General features: G+C 40.3%; 1 protein-coding gene across 5 annotated transcripts in view; it reads left to right on the top strand.

Annotated features, from left to right (window-relative positions):
• Window positions 1–18,207, top strand: part of LOC140466677 (copine-8) — a 360,152-nt gene that overhangs the window by 115,678 nt on the left and 226,267 nt on the right. For all 5 annotated transcript variants that reach the window (XM_072562133.1, XM_072562131.1, XM_072562135.1 and 2 more), the window contains one exon: window positions 745–848. In XM_072562133.1, the coding sequence (XP_072418234.1) occupies window positions 745–848 (104 nt within the window). The remainder of the gene's footprint in view (window positions 1–744; window positions 849–18,207) is intronic.

Below are 18,207 nucleotides of genomic sequence, written 5' to 3' on the forward strand. Positions count from 1 at the left end.
TTTAAAAAGCAATTTTCTATGCTTCAAAATTGGGCTTACCACCATGTGGTGGAGTAGACACGCAGCTTAAAATGCCTAATTTTGTGAAGAACATAGTTTCTAACAGCACATTGAAATTGTACCAAATTACTACTGTCTTAAATTTGTCATGGAATATTTACATTGTAAGTACTGTCCAATGCATTGGTTGATGCAGATTTTGCTTTCATTGGTATGTAGATGGTTTTGAGGGGAAAATTAGACGAATAAACATTTCTCAAAGTTGACATAGGTTTGGATGGACAAAAGTTATAATGAAACACTATTTCTGTAATTTCTGTCACTGCTGATATAATATTTTGGAATCTCTGTTAAACTTACAAACTTCAGACATTATCTGAAATTACATATTCAATATTCAATTAACTTCCCGAATTTTTAGTAACCTTGAGCAAGGTTTTCATAATTGATATTTAGCATGTTATTTGCTAATATCTGTGAAGTAAATTACACAAAACATACTCAATGTTTATCAGTATTACATACGCTTATGCTATGTCTACTTTTATATCAATAATGAGTGGAAAATCTGATTTAAAATTTAAAATTTGGCCATTTAAATTAATTGTTTGTGATTGATGTACTACATTTAATCTGAATCCAGAGTATACTTCTTGATAATTTGTTATGCATTTTCTTACTCAATACAGCAGGAAATGTATAAGATAAATTATGCTTTAAATTAAATCATGTTCTTTTTAACAGTTTGGAAGAACAGAAGCTATTGACAATACATTGAACCCAGATTTTGTGAGAAAATTTCTTCTTGATTACTTCTTTGAAGAACGCCAGAATCTCCGATTTGATCTGTATGTATATATGCTGCGAAGATCCATCGTTAGGAAATAATATTTATTTAATTAATGAAAATGATTTGCATCTTCTCTCATCTTTCCAAACAGAAATTTAAAATAGCTCGCATGTTTCAGTATTTTAACTTGTATTAAACAAGCTACTTTTGAGCAAGTACTTAGTGTGCTGCAATGTAGTTCGGTGATAGAATCATAAGAGTGTTTACAGCACAGGGAGAGGCCATTCCCACTGTGCTGGCTTTTTGTAAGAATGATTTACCTCTCTAAAATCCCTTGCTTTTACTCGATACCTCTGCAAACATATCCTCTTCAGATAATTCTCTAATTTTTGAAGTTATTTCTGAATCTGCCTGCAACACAGCCTTAGGCAATGCATTCCAGATTCTTGTCACTTGCTGCATAAACGTTTCTCCCTACATCACACTAGACTCTTTTGCTAATCTTCTTAAATTCTCTAATTCTCAGCCCTTCTGTCAGTAGGAATAGTGTCTCCCTATCTTTTCTGCCAGAATTTCTCATCATTTTGAATGCTGGTATCAAATCTCCTCTGATTTTTCTCTTTTCCAAGTAGAGCAGCCCAATAATTTGTGAAGGCTCCCTCAGTAGCACTTTCAAATTGTGCTTTCTTAAGTAGTCATTTGCCCTAGAAATGTCTGTAATTTAGTACCCAGCACCAAGTACGGTTAAATACACTAAGGCAATATAGTTTCGTCAGTAGGTTAAAGCTCATTTCCAGGTCTCCGCTGCGTTATCAATTTATACTTCAAGTTGTTCTTGCAGTTTAACCTTCATTCTTCTGTGGATTTTGTTCTGTAAAGTCCTCAGATCTTTTCCTGTGTTTTATTATCAAGAGAAAACATCTTAAAGAAATGAATAAACATAAAATAAAAAATGAAATTCATAGATATGGGACTTTGATGGTGGGATGGGGGGAGGTGGAAATTTTGACCAGTTGACATGCTGGGAGCAGGGATCTGGTTGTTGGTGGAACATTCAGAAATATAGATTTCTCTGCATGCGAACTTTTGTTCCTGACCTAGAGGATAGCCTGATTGACAGACTTGATTTCCATTGGGGTAGGGAGCATGGCAAAAGAGATTGCAAATTCAAGATATATAGAGTCATAGAGATATACAGCATGGAAACAGACCCTTTGGTCCAACCCGTCCATGCTGACCAGATATCCCACCCCAATCTAGTCCCACCTGCCAGCACCTGTCCCATATCCGTCCAAACCCTTCCTATTCATATATCCATCCAAATGCCTCTTAACTGTTGCAATTGTACCAGCCTCAACCACTTCCTCTGGTAGCTCATTCCATACATGTACTACCCTCTGCGTGATATGTCTCATTCCTGAAGGAGTCTCCTCTTCCTGAACCTTGTGGCCATAGAGTGGGGGACCCTGGGATTAGGGGTCTGATCCCAAATTGAGACTGTAATTGTTGACCCCTAACAGAATAAGGAATGTCTGATCCCTGATATTGATGGGGACTCCATCCTGGTTGGTCTGATCCCTGAGAAATCTAAGCAACCTACCAAAGCAGCTTCAATATCTACTGCCAAACCACCCAGAAGGATAAGGCATGGTAATATCACCATCTGCAAGTTTCCCTCCAAGCCACATACTGGTCTGGTTGGAATTTATCACTTTTCCCTCGCTAACTTTGGCTCACTACAACTGCCGGGCCAAGACCCTGAGAATCTGGATGACCATGGTTAAACCAAGTTTATCCCAAAATTTCAAAACTTACTAGTGTGTGTAAAATGTCAACTTGCCTCCCAGGTGCAGATTTGACTACCTGTCCTTTGTCCTGCCTCAGTAAAACATTGAAATAAGTGTCTGGGAGCCAATTTTCTCCCATTTACTCCCCAGTAACATCCAATCTCAAATATTAACCACGTTAAACTGAAACCACCCCCAATCACCCATGTGTTCTATTTAGCATTTAGTGAAATATTCGTTAATTGGATTGGTTAAATCAAACACACACGCACAAAACATTTTCAAGCCATTTAAGGGCAATTTTACATATTAGTTGAAGTGCTAATCCTTTTCTTAAGGATTCCTAAATGTGTGATTTTATTTTCACATCAGACATTTACATTTGCTGGGATTTATAGGTCATTTTCCCCTCAAAATTATTGGTTATATTTTTCTTTTGAAGTAGAATAGCATCTGTTTGATCACAATGTATTCTATCATTGTATTTGGACAAGCCTGCAGATTTCTGGAAGACTTCAGTCAAAAGCCTTTCTTTTGCACAAAAAGTTTACTTTTAAATATTTGTAATATGAAGGCAGAAATGCATACAGTGTTATAATTCAACACATAGTGTATTAAAACAAAAATGAGAACACTGGCAAATTTGTTCATGGGACTTTTTTTGGTGAAATCTGGGAGGCGATAGAAATCTTTACTCAACAAGGTATGCAAACATTTCTTCTATTATGGATAAGAGAGAGGTGAATTTATATATTTTTATTGATCTTCTGTCTGTTACAGAGGTGATTTTTATTGTCATTCCCTTAAGAAAAAGGCTGTGGTGTGTTTCCCTTAACCCTGTTTGTGAAGACCGATTTAAAAATAACTCACAGAAAGTCTTTTAGTGTTAAAGCAAGGTAATATTTATTACTGCTTTCAAAATCCAATTTGTTCATGACATATACTTACACACATGTGACCTTGACTATGAAGTAGCAACATGGACTGGGAATGAAGGAAGAGGAATATTACAATAACTTAGGTTAAATTCAAAGCCATCAGAAGTATTTTACATGAATTAGAGAATATAATAACTCAATGTCCACATGAGGTTCTTTCAGATAGCTTTGCACAGAGATCACTTTTGTAGGAGCTCAGATGGATGGAAATCTGCCATCTTCACCTTGGGGTCTGGCCTATGTGTAACTCCAGACCTAAAGCAAAGTTCTTGACTCTCAACTTCTCTCTGAAATGACCTAGCAAGCCACTCAGTTGTAGGAATCGCTACGAAGTCTCAACAAAGAAATGAAGCTGAACAGACCATCGAGCATCGATTTCGGCATCGGAAAAGACAGTGACTCAAAGAGCCCTGTCGATCCTGCAAAGTCCTCCTTACTGACATCTGGGAGTTGTGCCAAAATTGGGAGAGCTGTCTCACACACTACTCAAACAACAGCCTGACATAGTCATACTCATGCAATCTTACCTCACAGACAATGTCTCACACGTCCTGTCCAACTGACAGGACAGACCCAGTGGAGGTGGCAGCACTGTATTATACAGTTGGGAGGGAGTTGCAATCAGAGTCCTTAAAGTTAACTCTGGATTCCATGGAGTTTCATGTCTTCAGGCAAGGAAACCTCCTGCTCATTGCCATGTACCATTCTCCCTTGGCTGATGAATCAGTAGGAGAAAATGAGGACTGCAGATGCCGGAGATCAGAGCTTAAAAATGTGTTGCTGGAAAAGCTCAGCAGGTCAGGCAGCATCCAAGGAGCAGGAGAATCGATGTTTCGGGCATAAGCCCTTCTTCCGGAATGAGGGAGGTGTGCCAAGCAGGCTAAGATAAAAGGTAGGGAGGAGGGACTTGGGGGAGGGGCGTTGGGAATGCGATAGGTGGAAGGAGGTTAAGGTGAGGGTGATAGGCCGGAGAGGGGGTGGGGGCAGAGAAGTCGGGAAGAAGATTGCAGATCAAGAAGGCGGTGCTGAGTCTGAGGGTTGGGACTGAGATAAGGTGGGGGGAGGGGAAATGAGGAAGCTGGAGAAATCTGCATTCATCCCTTGTGGTTGGAAGGTTCCTAGGCGGAAGATGAGGCGATCTTCCTCCAGACGTCGTGTTGCCATGGTCTGGTGATGGATGAGGCCAAGGACCTGCATGTCCTTGGCGGAGTGGGAGGGGAAGTTAAAGTGTTCAGCCACGGGGCGGTTGGGTTGGTTGGTCCGGGTGTCCCAGAGGTGTTCTCTGAAACATTCCGCAAGTAGGCGGCCTGTCTCCTCAATGTAGAGGTGCTTGGCACACCTTCCTCATTCCTGAAGAAGGGCTTATGCCCGAAACGTTGATTCTCCTGCTCCTCGGATGCTGCCTGACCTGATGAATCAGTACTTCACCATGTTGAGTAGTATTTCGAGGAGTGTGTCCTCTGTGCTTGCAAACTCTAGAAACAATCTGCTGTCCTTAATTGGACAATGGATCTGAATCACCTTCTGGGAATATTCCCTGCTGTGTGCACATCAGACCTGTGAGGGTTCTGGATCTGGAAACAGTTTTAATTCCTGAAAATGTTCTAACAGCACAAGATTCTGTTTCCCTCTTTGCGCTAAGATTTACAGCACTTTATGTTTTTATTTCTTAAGTCCAGCATCCAATGTAGTTTTGCTTTTGTGTAATTTTTTTTGTGATTGCAAGCTGGATTAACTGAAAATTTATTGAAACATGTACCATGCATAACAGTATCGTAATGACTTGTTTACCTTAAAACAGGTTTCAGATGAAGAGGTTTTTTTAATTGTTCCTACTTTATTTAGCAATGTGGTGAGTAACTGTGCTTAATGATGTGCTTTTAAAGATCGTTACAAGTTTTATTCTCTCATGTTTACAAAATAGCGAAGACTTGCCCTTTTAATGGGAAAGCAACTTGTATTTAACACCGGGGGATGGAATTATTTTTATACCATTTGTGATGTATGTATCTTTATTACACACTATAAACACTACATTTTAGTGAATATTGTGATTCATACATACTCCAGAGACTTCCTTTCATTCACAGTCTATGGTGCTAATTTACAGACAAGGTTACACCTTAAAAAAAATGTGAACGTATATTTCAAATAATCTGTAGTCCTAGGACGAACAATGGATCCTTTTCTAACCAGGCAAAGCCAGAAATTTATACTTTAAATTTCTTTGGCTAATATATCCGCTGGACAGACCACATATGTTGAATTGCAACTTACAGATCAAGTTTAATAAGAATTAAAATTTAGCCCTAAGCAGAACAGTTAAACCTGCTAGATTGTATTACAATGTGGAATGCTTATTCCCTCCAAATAAATAACATTTCAGAATCACTTAGTTTTTTCCTGTTCTATATTAGCCCAGAAGTACTATGAATATGTATTGCTACACCATCCTTTGACTCTGTCCATGTGGCAATACATTGAGAAAAAATATGTCTGTCCAAGAGAAAGGCTGCAGTAGTGAGTATAGTGGATTCTTTCTAGATTATATGTTTTTTGGAGATAAGTCTCTTGATTAAACTTAAAATATAAGCCATAGCTATTAATTTAACCTGAGGCTGTGTTTGTAGAGGAATATGACGGTGTTATTTTCTAGGTTTGTAGATTGTGAAGGAGCAAAAATGGCCTTTGCAGTGATATGTACTTCTTGTCAGATGTGGGAGTTTAAAGAGAGTTTAAGGGTTTCTGCAGATTATATCTGCCATAAATGCTGTTGGATGCGAATCTTATCAGATCAAGTAGATCGGTTGGAGAGACAGTTAGAAGCGATGAGGAATTTACAACAGCAACAGTATGTGATGGATGGTAGTTATAGGAAGGGGGGAAAGTCTCAGATACAGTCACATAGCTGGGTTAACTCCAGGAAGGGTGAGAGGGGTCGGCACCTAGGGCGGGAGTCTTGTGTGGATATACCCATTTCAAAGAGGTATGCTGTTTTGGAAAATGTAGGGGTTGATGGATTCTCAGGGAAACAGCACGAACAGCCAAGTTTCTGGTATTGAGACTGGCTCTAATGCAACGAGGGATACGTCGGCTTCCAAGAGATCAATTGTGTTCGGGGATTGTGTAGTCAGAGGTACAGACAGACGTTTCTGTGGCCAGCAGAGAAAAAGCAGAATGGTGTGTTGTTTCCCAGGTGCCAGGATCAGGGATGTCTCAGAGAAGGTGCAGAATATTCTCAAGGGAGAGAGGGGCCAGCAGGAGGTCATTGTCTGCATTGGAACCAATGACATTGGAAGGGAAAAGGTTGAGACTCTGAAGGGAGATTACTGGGAGTTAGGCAGAAATTTAAAAAGGAGGTCCTCAAGGGTAGTAATATCTGGATTACTCCCAGTGTTACGAGCGAGTGAGGGCAGGAATAGGAGGATAGAGCAGATGGAAGCATGGCTGAGGAGCTGGTGTATGGGAGAGGGATTCACATTTTTGGATCATTAGAATCTCTTTTGGGGGAGATGTGACTTGTACAAGAAGGACGGACTGCATCTAAATTGGAAGGGGACTAATATACTGGCAGGGAAATTTGCTAGAACTGCTTGGGGGGATTTAAACGAGTAAGGTGGCAGGGGTGGGGGCTGGGGGGACCCAGGGAGGTAGTGAGGAAAGAGATCGATCTGAGATGGGTACAGCTGAGAACAGAAGAGAGTCAAACAGTCAGGGCAGGCAGGGACAAGGTAGGACTAATGAATTAAACTGCATTTATTTCAATGCAAGTGGCCGAACAGGGAAGGCAGATGAACTCAGGGCATGGTTAGGGACATGGGACTGGGATATCATAGCAGTTATGGAAACATGGCTCAGGGATGGGCAGAACTGGCAGCTTAATGTTCTAAGATACAAATGCTACAGGAAGGATAGAAAGGGAGGCAAGAGAGGAGGGTGAGTGGCATTTTTGATAAGGGGTAGCATTACAGCTGTGCTGAGGAAGGATATTCCAGGGAAGTTATTTGGGTGGAACTGAGAAATAAGAAAGGGATGATCACCTTATTGGGATTGTATTATAGACCCCCCAATAGTCAGAGGGAAATTGAGAAACAAACTTGTAAGGAGATCTCAGCTGTCTGTAAGAATAATAGAGTAGTTATGGTAGGGGATTTTAAATTTCCAAACATCGACTGGGACTGCCGTAGTGTTAAAGGTTTAGATGGAGAGGAATTTCTTAAGTGTGTACAAGGCAATTTTCTGATTCAGTATGTGGATGTACCTCCTAGAGAAAGTGCAAAACTTGACCTACTCTTGGGAAATAAGGCAGGGCAGGTGACTGAGGTGTCAGCGGGGGAGCACTTTGGGGCCAGCGACCATAATTCTATTTGTTTTAAAATTGTGATGGAAAAGGATAGACCAGATTTAAAAGTTGAAATCCTAAATTGGAGAAAGGCCAATTTTGACGGTATTAGGCACGAACTTTTGAAAGCTGATTGGAGGCAGATGTTCTCAGGTAAAGGGATGGCTGGAAAATGGGAAGCCTTCAGAAATGAGATAACGAGAATCCAGAGAAAGTATATTCCTGTCAGGGTGAAAGGGAAGTGTGGTAGGTATAGGGAATGCTGGATGACTAAAGATATTGAGGGTTTGGTTTAGAAAAAGAAGGAAGCATATGTCAGGTATAGACAGGTTAGATCGAGTGAATCCTTAGAGTATAAAGAAAGTAGGAGTATACTTAAGAGGTCAAAACGGGGACCTGAGATAGCTTTGACAAATAGAATTAAGGAGAATCCACAGGGTTTTACAAATATATTAAGGACAAAAGGGTAACTAGGGAGAGAATAGGGCCCCTCAAAGATCAGCAAGGCGGCCTTTGTGTGGGGCCACAGAAAATGGGGGAGATACTAAATGAATATTTTGCATCATTATTTACTGTGGAAAAGGACATGGAAGATATAGACTGTAGGGAAATAGATGGTGACATCTTGCAAAATGTTCAGATTACAGAGGAGGGAGTGCTGGATGCCTTGAAACGGTTAAAGGTGGATAAATCCCCAGGACCTGATCAGGTGTACCCAAGAACTCTGTGGGAAGCTAGAGAAGTGATTGCTGGGCCTCTTGCTGAGATATTTGTATCATCGATAGTCACAGGTGAGGTGCCGGAAGACTGGAGGTTGGCAAACGTGGTGCCACTTTTTAACAAGGATGGTAAAGAACTATAGACCGGTGAGCCTGACCTCGGTGGTGGGCAAGTTATTGGAGGGAACCCTGAGGGACAGGATGTACATGTATTTGGAAAGGCAAGGACTGATTCGGGATAGTCAACATGGCTTTGTGTGTGGGAAATCATGTCTCACAAACTTGATTGAGTTTTTTGAAGAAGTAACAAAGAAGATTGATGAGGGCAGAGTGGTAGATGTGATCTGTATGGACTTCAGTAAGGCGTTCGACAAGGTTCCCCATGGGAGACTGATTCGCAAGGTTAGATCTCATGGGATACAGGGCGAACTAGCCATTTGGATACAGAACTAGCTCAAAGATAGAAGACAGGGGGTGGTGGTGGAGGGTTGTTTTTCAACTGGAGGCCTGTGACCAGTGGAGTACCACAAGGATTGGTGCTGGGCCCTTTACTTTTTGTCATTTACATAAATGATTTGGATGCGAGCATAAGAGGTACAGTTAGTAAGTTTGCAGATGACACCAAAATTGGAGGTATAGTGGACAGCGAAAAGGGTTACCTCAGATTACAACAGGATCTGGCCCAGACTGGCCAATGGGCTGAGAAGTGGCAGATGGAGTTTACTTCAGATAAATGCGAGGTGCTGCATTTTGGGAAAGCAAATCTTAACAGGACTTATACACTTAATGGTAAGGTCCTAGGGAGTGTTGCTGAAAAAAAGAGACCTTGGAGTGCAGGTTCATAGCTTCTTGAAAGTGGAGTCGCAGGTCGATAGGATAGTGAAGAAGGTGTTTGGTATGATTTCTTTTAATGGTCAGAGTATTGAGTACAGGAGTTGGGAGGTCATGTTGCGGCTGTACAGGAGATTGGTTAGGCCACTGTTGGAATATTGTGTGCAATTCTGGTCTCCATCCTATCAGAAAGATGTTGTGAAACTTGAAAGGGTTCAGAAAATATTTACCTGGATGTTGCCAGGGTTGGAGGATCTGAGCTACAGGGAGAGGCTGAACAGGTTGGGGCTGTTTTCCCTGGAGCGTCGGAGGCTAAGGGGTGACCTTATAGACGTTTACAAAATTGAAGGGCATGGATAGGATAAATAGACATTTATCTGGGGTCGGGGAGTCCAGAACTAGAGGGCATAGGTTTAGGGTGAGAGGGGAAAGATATAAAAGAGACCTAAGGGGCAATTTTTTCATGCAGAGGGTGGTACATGTATGGAATGAGATGCCAGAGGATGTGGTGGAGGCTGGTACAATTGCAACATTTAAGAGACATTTGGATGGGTATATGAATAGAAGGGTTTGGAGGGATATGGGCCGGGTGCTGGCATGCGGGACTAGATTGGGTTGGGATATCTGGTCGGCATGAACAGGTTGGACCGAAGGGTCTGTTTCCATGCTATACATCTCTATGATTCTGTGACTTTATGGTAAACACTCCAGCATTTATTTACATGTTAGCAGTATTTGAACATGAAGCTTTCAATCACTGATTGCATTTGGCATTCTGGTTGAAATGGTGGGTAAGAAATTCTAAATTATAATTCTTTGCTAACTAGATAATCACCTTTTCTAAACAATTACATTTTACTGGGCAGGAATCCTGGATACAGCTACTTGTTAGTTGATGTTCATTTAACTGATGAAACAATGTGGTTTGAATATTGTAAACTTCTTGTCTTGAATTTTCACTTTTGGGCATGGGATACAATTTCCAGCACAGACCCAACCCAATGAAAAGTACCGTGAAATTTCACCCACTTGAGGGTGATGCTGTTGGATGTGGTGGGGGGAGGGGGGTGTTGGTGGGGAGGGGGAAGAGACTACTGCCACTAGAAAGAGTTCAGGAGTAGCCAGGTGTGGGAGTGGATGGTCTGAAAGGCCTGTCTTGCTGGTCCAATGCTTTCCTGAAGTTGTTAGAACAAAAACAGCCTTCCATTCGTTCAAACCCCGCTCCACTCCTTTCTCTCACTCCTCTCTCTCACTCTCTCTCCCTCTGTCTCACACTCCCCATCTCATGTTTCTTCCATCCAACTCCTCATGTTGAGTTATGGCCCCCCCAACACCCCCACCACCACTACCAGGATCCATTATAACCCTTAAGCCAATGTAGCGTCAACTCATGGCCTCCTTACCCACCACCCTTACACCTCGCGTGCCATTACTCCCAGTACACACCATGGCCGATCTCAGGGCTCATTCAGAGATGAAATAAAGTTGTAGTGTTTATTAATGAATTCTCTTTTTTAATTCCCGCTTGTTTAAAAAAAACTACATTTAACTTCCTTCAGATGCTAAATTCTTTCTTTAAAAATACACATATATGTTCATAATCCCTCATTCAAAGCTGTCAAGTAACTATGAACTGACAGACACTTATTGTAACAGGTTATGAAGTCAGTCATATAGCAATATTTTTATAATGATAACTCTCAAACATGTCAAGCGACAAAATCAAATAGCAAGTCTTTTTTTTTAACAGTGCGACTGGTTTTTGCAAGTAATTAAAGGACAGCCATTTGAAATGCTTGACATTACTCTTGACAGCTCCAATGATTTGATTAACTTTTTACACCCTCTCATGTTATATCTACCAGTTCCAGGAGGAACCTTACCTCTCCCAAATAACATTTGACATCTCCCAAAAAGGTCGTGTGACCATATCCAACAGAAAACCATACTTTACAAGGAGCTCTAGTGAGTGTAGACTTTCTCCTGCTGGGTCTACAGTGCACAGGTCATGCTGTAGACCTCTCATTAATGCGAATCAGATTAGACTGAAGGCAGCTATACTTTATCATGTGCATTTTGTTCAGGAACCCCATGGATGTGCAAATTAAAATCATCACCCATTCATGCTTCTGTGAAAATGGCAGAGGTTAGGGTTGTGTATGGATCTGTAAGAGCCTGAAGATGTTGATCAGCACCACCCATAGTAACGTGGCTGCACTCAACTGAATGGGCTTTTTACATTCCCAGACTTGATGAGGATGGTGGCAGCAATCTTCAACATAAAGTCATAGAGATGTGCAGCATGGAAACAGACCCTTTGATCCAACTCATCCATGCTGACCAGATATCCTAACCTAATCTAGTTCCATTTGCCAGCACTTGGCCCATTTCCCTCTCAACCCTTCCTATTCATATACCCATCCAGATGCCTTTTAAAGGTTGTAATTGTGTCAGCCTCCACCACTTCCTATGGCGGTTTATTCCATCCACGAACCATCCTCTGCATGAAAAGGTTTCCCCTTAGGACCCTTTTATATCTTTCCCCTCTCACCCTAAACCTATGCCCTCCAGTTCTGAACTCCCCCACCCGAGGGAAAAGACCTTGTCTATTTATACTATCCGTGCCTCTTACGATTTTATAAACCTTTTATAATGTCATCCCTCAGCCTCCAATGCTTCAGGGAAAACAGCCCTAGCCTATTCAACCACTCCCTATAGTTCAAACCCCTGAACCCTGGCAAAATCCTTAAATCTTTTCTGAACTCTTTCAAGTTTCACAATATCCTTCCCATAGAAGGGAGAGCAGAATGGCACACAATATTCCAAAAGTAGCTTAACCAATGTCCTGTACAGCCACAACATGGCCTCCCAACTCCTATACTCAATACTCGTACCAATAAAGGAAAGCCTACCAAACGCCGCCTTCAGTATCGTAGCTACCTGCGACTCCACTTTCAAGGAGCTACAACGCTTCACTCCAAGGTCTCTTTATTCAGCAACACACCCGGACCTAACCGTTAAGTGTATAAGTCCTGTTCTGATTTGCCTTTCCAAAATGGAGCACCTTACATTTATCTAAATTAAACTCCGTCTGCCACGCCTCAGCCCATTGGCCCATCTAATCAGATCCCGTTGTACTCTGAGGTAACTTTCTTCACTGTCCACTACACCTCAAATTTTGGTATCATCTGCAAACTTACTAACGATACCTCCTGTGTTCACATCCAAATCATTTATGTAAGCTCAGCCAGCGTTGTGAGCAGGCAACCCCAGATAATATGGAGAGCAGTGGTGTTGACTTGATTTGGCTGCTCATATGACACTTAATGAGTGGAAGTATGTGAAATTCAGAATCAGCTTGAAGCTGTTAGCAGAAAGGAATATCTGAGGATTCAAGAACCTTATCGAAGAAATCCTCATGACAATCTTCAACTAGGAAGTTCATTCAGGTTTGGTAACGGATGCAATGCAGCAGGAGAATTAGCAGAGAGAGGTCCCCCTGGCGACAGGGAATTTATTAACTCCACAGCAGATACAGACTACACCACAAGGCCTTGGAGAGGTCCCAAGTCACAGTTCAATGATAAGTGAACAGACATTGATGTAACTGTTAATAAAGTTTAGAATCCCTGCTGAGCCAAGAGAAATTTTAAAATAATCCAGGCTGGAATGTGAGAAGTTATATATTTACTTACAGATCAGTTCAAGTGTCATTATCATATTGGGCAGGTACCATGAGGCATGACTACTGCAAGGGAAGTAAATAACCACAAAAAATATAATAATTTGAGGTCACAAATCCAGAGACCTTTGTTATGGACCAGTCCAGACTCCCTCAAAATATTTTAAGAAAGTCGCCTGGATCCCAACCTTTTTCTTATTTTAAAGGTATATGTGAAGTGACGGTGTGATGGAGCTGGTCAAACCACCTGGCATTAAGCAAAACAGAATTTATCTAAACACTACAGCTGAAACATGAACAAAAGGAAGTGGAATTTAGGAAGACTTAACCAGTGGAAAACTTAATTGAAGCGATACAGCAACTTAACTAATTAACTGTGCTCATTTAGTAACATCCCATAAACACACCCCTTGGCGAAAAGGTAAATACAAACATAGATTCTTATAGGCAGGAGGGAACAACATCCAGAGAGATTTCAGAGAAAGTCAGTTAGGAATTATTTACTGAAGCTTGCAACACTCACATGTCCTCTGACTACTGAAAAAAACTAGAAAACCCGAATTGGAAGAATCGGCCTCTCCTTTTCCATTGCTAAACTTTTACAAAAAATATAGCTCTCTAGACTCTTTGGAATCTCTGCCTTTCTAACCTCTCTTCAAAAAAAGTGCAGGACAAAATAACCTTTTTAAAGTGATAGCATTGTCACACTTTGCAAAACCAGTAATTAAAACAACGACAATAGACAAATTAAAAAACTGAGCAGAATTGGTGTAGAGGGACAGAAAATTGAGGAGATTTTATTCAGGACACAGAGAAGGTGTGAAATCCTTTGTAAGATACATGACAAAAGTGGGAATAATTATTTAAAATCTGAGGAGTGTGAGACATTCAATAAAACCTACTGATTAATGCAGGAATTAATATTAAAGTCACAAATGACTGGATTCATGCAGTGAATGTGGGGGAAAAAAATGTTGGAATCCTTTGTTTTACTGTGAGAAGCATTAATCCTTCATTTTAGCTGTAAGATGTGGAGAAAATCCTTCCACATAGCAGAAAAGAGCAGCAGAACTGCTATCACTACAAAAGAAGAAAAACATGGCATCTGAAATAATATTTCCAGGAGGACCTAATTTCAGAGATGAACCAATTGAACACATTGGACATCTTGGAGGGACTAACTTTTGATATATGGAGTGGCTTCCAAGTTAGACCTTAAATCAGATTCTGAAGAAGTAAATAGATGTTCGGAGTATAGCTGATGATATTATAGCTATAGGAAACAGCAGATATTTTTGAAGAGATACTGAAAACCTTTCACAATTATATTAATTTCAGAGCTAATAAAATTTGTGAAGGTGCAAGTTTTGCATTCAGGAACATTCATTGATGTGTTCATTAATGATCGCTGAAATTAATGAAAAACTATGACTACGAATTCAAATCAGAATTATTTGAGGCAAAGTTTTTGTAGTAATTGCTGTTGAGTATTTGTTAGATTTAATGTAAAGATGGTTGAGCTCTAGATAAAGCCATTCAGGTGCTGAATGAATCAGAAGTCCAGTAACAACACAGGTCAATGCTAAGAGGAAATGATAAACATTGGCACAAGAGATCAGGATTAAAGAAGCCTCCCAAGCCCTGGTAGTGCCTAGCTATTTAAAGTGAATACTTTCTGTTACATTATTGGCCACTTTCAGAAAATGTGCAGAAAGGGGGCACAGTTTCATAAAACCAAGAAATCAAATAACTTCCCAAGCAAACTGGTTAGTGAGTGCAATAATCTACAAGAATAGAAAAATAAAGGGTCCTGAGGAAAATAGATGATCCAGCCCTTGCATTTTGGCCAGCTAATATTTGTGGTCATCTCACAAACTCAAGGCACTGGGGTGAGTTCACTATATTATCACTAGTGACCAATGGTTACAAAAAACTCTGGCCGTAGTGCAACTGTATGATCCAGGAGGCAAAATGCTTCAGACTAAACATATGCTACAAGCAACTTGCCAAAAGAAGGAACATCAAATAGCAGAAATCTCTCATATACAACAACCACGATTTCTCACTTTTGAGTCGGAAGGCATGATTTAATTGCAATTTTCTTCAAATAGTGGAACGAGTTAAACTATAGAAAGGAACAGACAGTCAAGAAAGTTGAATAATTAACCAAAGAACAGTTGGCAAAGGATTATGTCAGGTTCCTTAGACTCAAGGGAGAACATAATTAGTCTCAATGGATCTGATTTTCTATTTTTATTGCCATAAGAAGTTTGTTTCATGCTGTCAACATGATGGGAAGGTGTGGCTACAGTGGATTGGAACAAAAGGTTTTCCACTGCTACCAATACTGAAGAGCCAGAAATGTTTGTGAGGAGAAACCAGCAATGAGTTAGCCAAAAAATATTGATGGAACTCAACATAGTGAACCAATAACTCTTCTGTTAAGTCCTGACGTGACTCTAAAGAGACAAGTTCCAACAGAATATTTGACTTTCTTAATCTACTGAGGTTGAATTCTCAGTATCTGTGACAGAAATCATTGCCAATCCTCAAATAGTAGAACTGAGGAAATGAACATATTGGTTCAGTAATGCAACCACCCAAAGTGAATGAGAGGGCCTAAACTAAGCAATGTTGAAGCAAAAGGTTTAAGTGTGCCAGCACAAATCTATGCAAAGTGAGAATAAAAATATGCTGACAAAGCTGGAAGATGTGATACATACAACTCAATGGAAGCCATCACTGAGAAAGGATGATCGATAGCTAATGATTTAAGATACAGCAAAGAACAAATTGATGTGATAGAGGCTCAGGATCCTGCAAATAAGCAATTGCATGTTTCAAGAGGAAAAGCATCCTCTGTGAAAGAAAGTCAAAAGATTAAAGGTCTTTCAGACTTTGGACCGCCAGGAAGTGAATCAAAGACATCTGGAAACCTAGTAGTTTTCTAAGTCTGAAGAGAATGCATTGTAGAAGAATAGTGGATGGATCATTAGAATTTGTAAAATCAGAGACCTGTGGAGAGGAAATGGTGTTGTGGTAAATATAATTTTGAATACAAAAGTACAGTACTAATAATGGAAAATGCTTGGGAGGAGATGTTTTATAAGGCTGTGAAAGAGTTAATACCGAGTAGTGTCATAAGCACCGAACCACGAAGATGATGCTGTGTGAACTTGTGAGCAGAACAGGATCTTACAGGAATGAGACCTAACATTTCATTGTCTTCAAAGTTCATGTTACAATGTCTATCATATCCAGTAACCTGTCATTAGTTTGCTGTCATGCAATAAACTATATCTTGTTAACCACTCCTAATTAGACCAGAAAATGGCTTTCCTCTACGACGCGTGATAAAGCAGATCCTGTAGTTTTGAAGAGGATGGTGACAGCAAACTTCATCATGAGCAGCAGCTTCTCTCCTGTTGTGAACTGGCATTGCAATAACAGCCAGGTTCAGAGGCAGGACCTTTGGATTGTTGCCTGCACTGCTATTTTTGATCAGATGGAAATCTCTCCATCTGCACGAAAATTCAATTCATTGTCTTTGCTGATCTGTTGTTCCTACTCCAAACTCCATTTCCTGGGTACTGACTCCATCATCTTCACAATCACCTGATGAAGGAGCGTCACTCCGAAAGCTAGTGTGCTTCCAATTAAACCTGTTGGACTATAACCTGGTGTTGTGTGATTTTTAACTTTGTACACCCCAGTCCAACACCGGCATCTCCAAATCTTCATTGGTAACAGTCTGAGATTAAATCAGCTTGCTTGCAACCTTCATATCACATTTATCCTGACATGAAATTCCAACCTCATAGTTACGTCATCAGTAAGACTGCCCATTTCTACCTCTGCAATATCTTTCTTTCTTTCTCAGCTCATTTGCTATTGAAACCCTCCTTCATGCCTTTCTTACCTTTAGACTTCACGTCCCATGCACTTCTGGTGATCTTTCACATTCTACCCTATTAAACATGAGGTCACCCAAAGCTCTGCTGTCCTGTCTTTTAAATTGGGCCAAGTCATGTCAGGCAACAACTTCATTTGAAAGTATTCATTATTTTCAAATCTCTTAACTCTCCCAATTTCCTCAAGCTCCATCACCCTCCAAAATATCTGTGTTTTTTTCTAATTCTGCCCTCATCAGCATCCCTGATTGGAATCTCACAATTCATGGCTACTACTCCTTCGGTTACTTAAGCTCTACCTTCCTGCTTTTCTACATTGCTTTCTTTCATTGCAACATTGCTTAAAATGTACCTCTTTGAACAGGCTTTGGTGATCTGACTTGAGTAGAAGACAGTTGTAAAAAGAATGATTTAACAATGGGGGAGATGTTGAATGGCTTTCTCAATTCTCTATGTTGGGATTTTGTGTTCTTTTCCAACTTTGTTTAGCAACATAAAATTAGAGTTTCAATACAAGATAGTTAATTCACAAATAATGCCAAGTTAGACAGAGTATTTGACCTAGATATTACAAAGAGAGCTCTACACTGTTTACCAATGTTAGTATACTACAGAGCAGAAACAAGAGTTAGAAACCAAGTTAGTTTCAAGATTCGGGCAAAAATTGTGAAATATTGTAAATTATTTAGCCATTCACCAAGACTAAGCAATGCCAAGCCAATAATAAAGCAAATAGGACGATGGATTTTATAACCAAATTAGTTGGTCATGTTGATGGCGTATTGTGTTCTTGTCATGATAAGCCTAAAGAACTAAATGCATGTTTGATTGTTGCAAGTTAGAGAGGAATCCAACTCTTGAAGACAAACTGTGATGCCAATTATGGAAGAATTGTAAGTTGATCCTTAGTCGAATGCTCACAACCTGGAATACTTACAAGGGTGCTGCTTCATGGGTTATAGTGGGGGATTTCCAGTCCATTTAGATGAAAAATCAAAATGTTCCTGGCTTGTTGTCGACAAAGCACAATTATACACAGAAACTCAAGAATCTCAGTGCCAGTTTGAATCTGAGTTGGTGATTATTGCCACAAAGTGCCTGGAACTGATATTTTCTTTATATTAGAACAGACCGGAAAATATTTCCTTCAAAATATGTAAACAAATTTTCCTTGCCATCTCACAAATAAGGATTTCAAACTCTAACT

The sequence above is a fragment of the Chiloscyllium punctatum genome, chromosome 44 (assembly GCF_047496795.1).
Source record: "Chiloscyllium punctatum isolate Juve2018m chromosome 44, sChiPun1.3, whole genome shotgun sequence".
NCBI classification, from domain to species: Eukaryota; Metazoa; Chordata; class Chondrichthyes; order Orectolobiformes; family Hemiscylliidae; genus Chiloscyllium; species Chiloscyllium punctatum.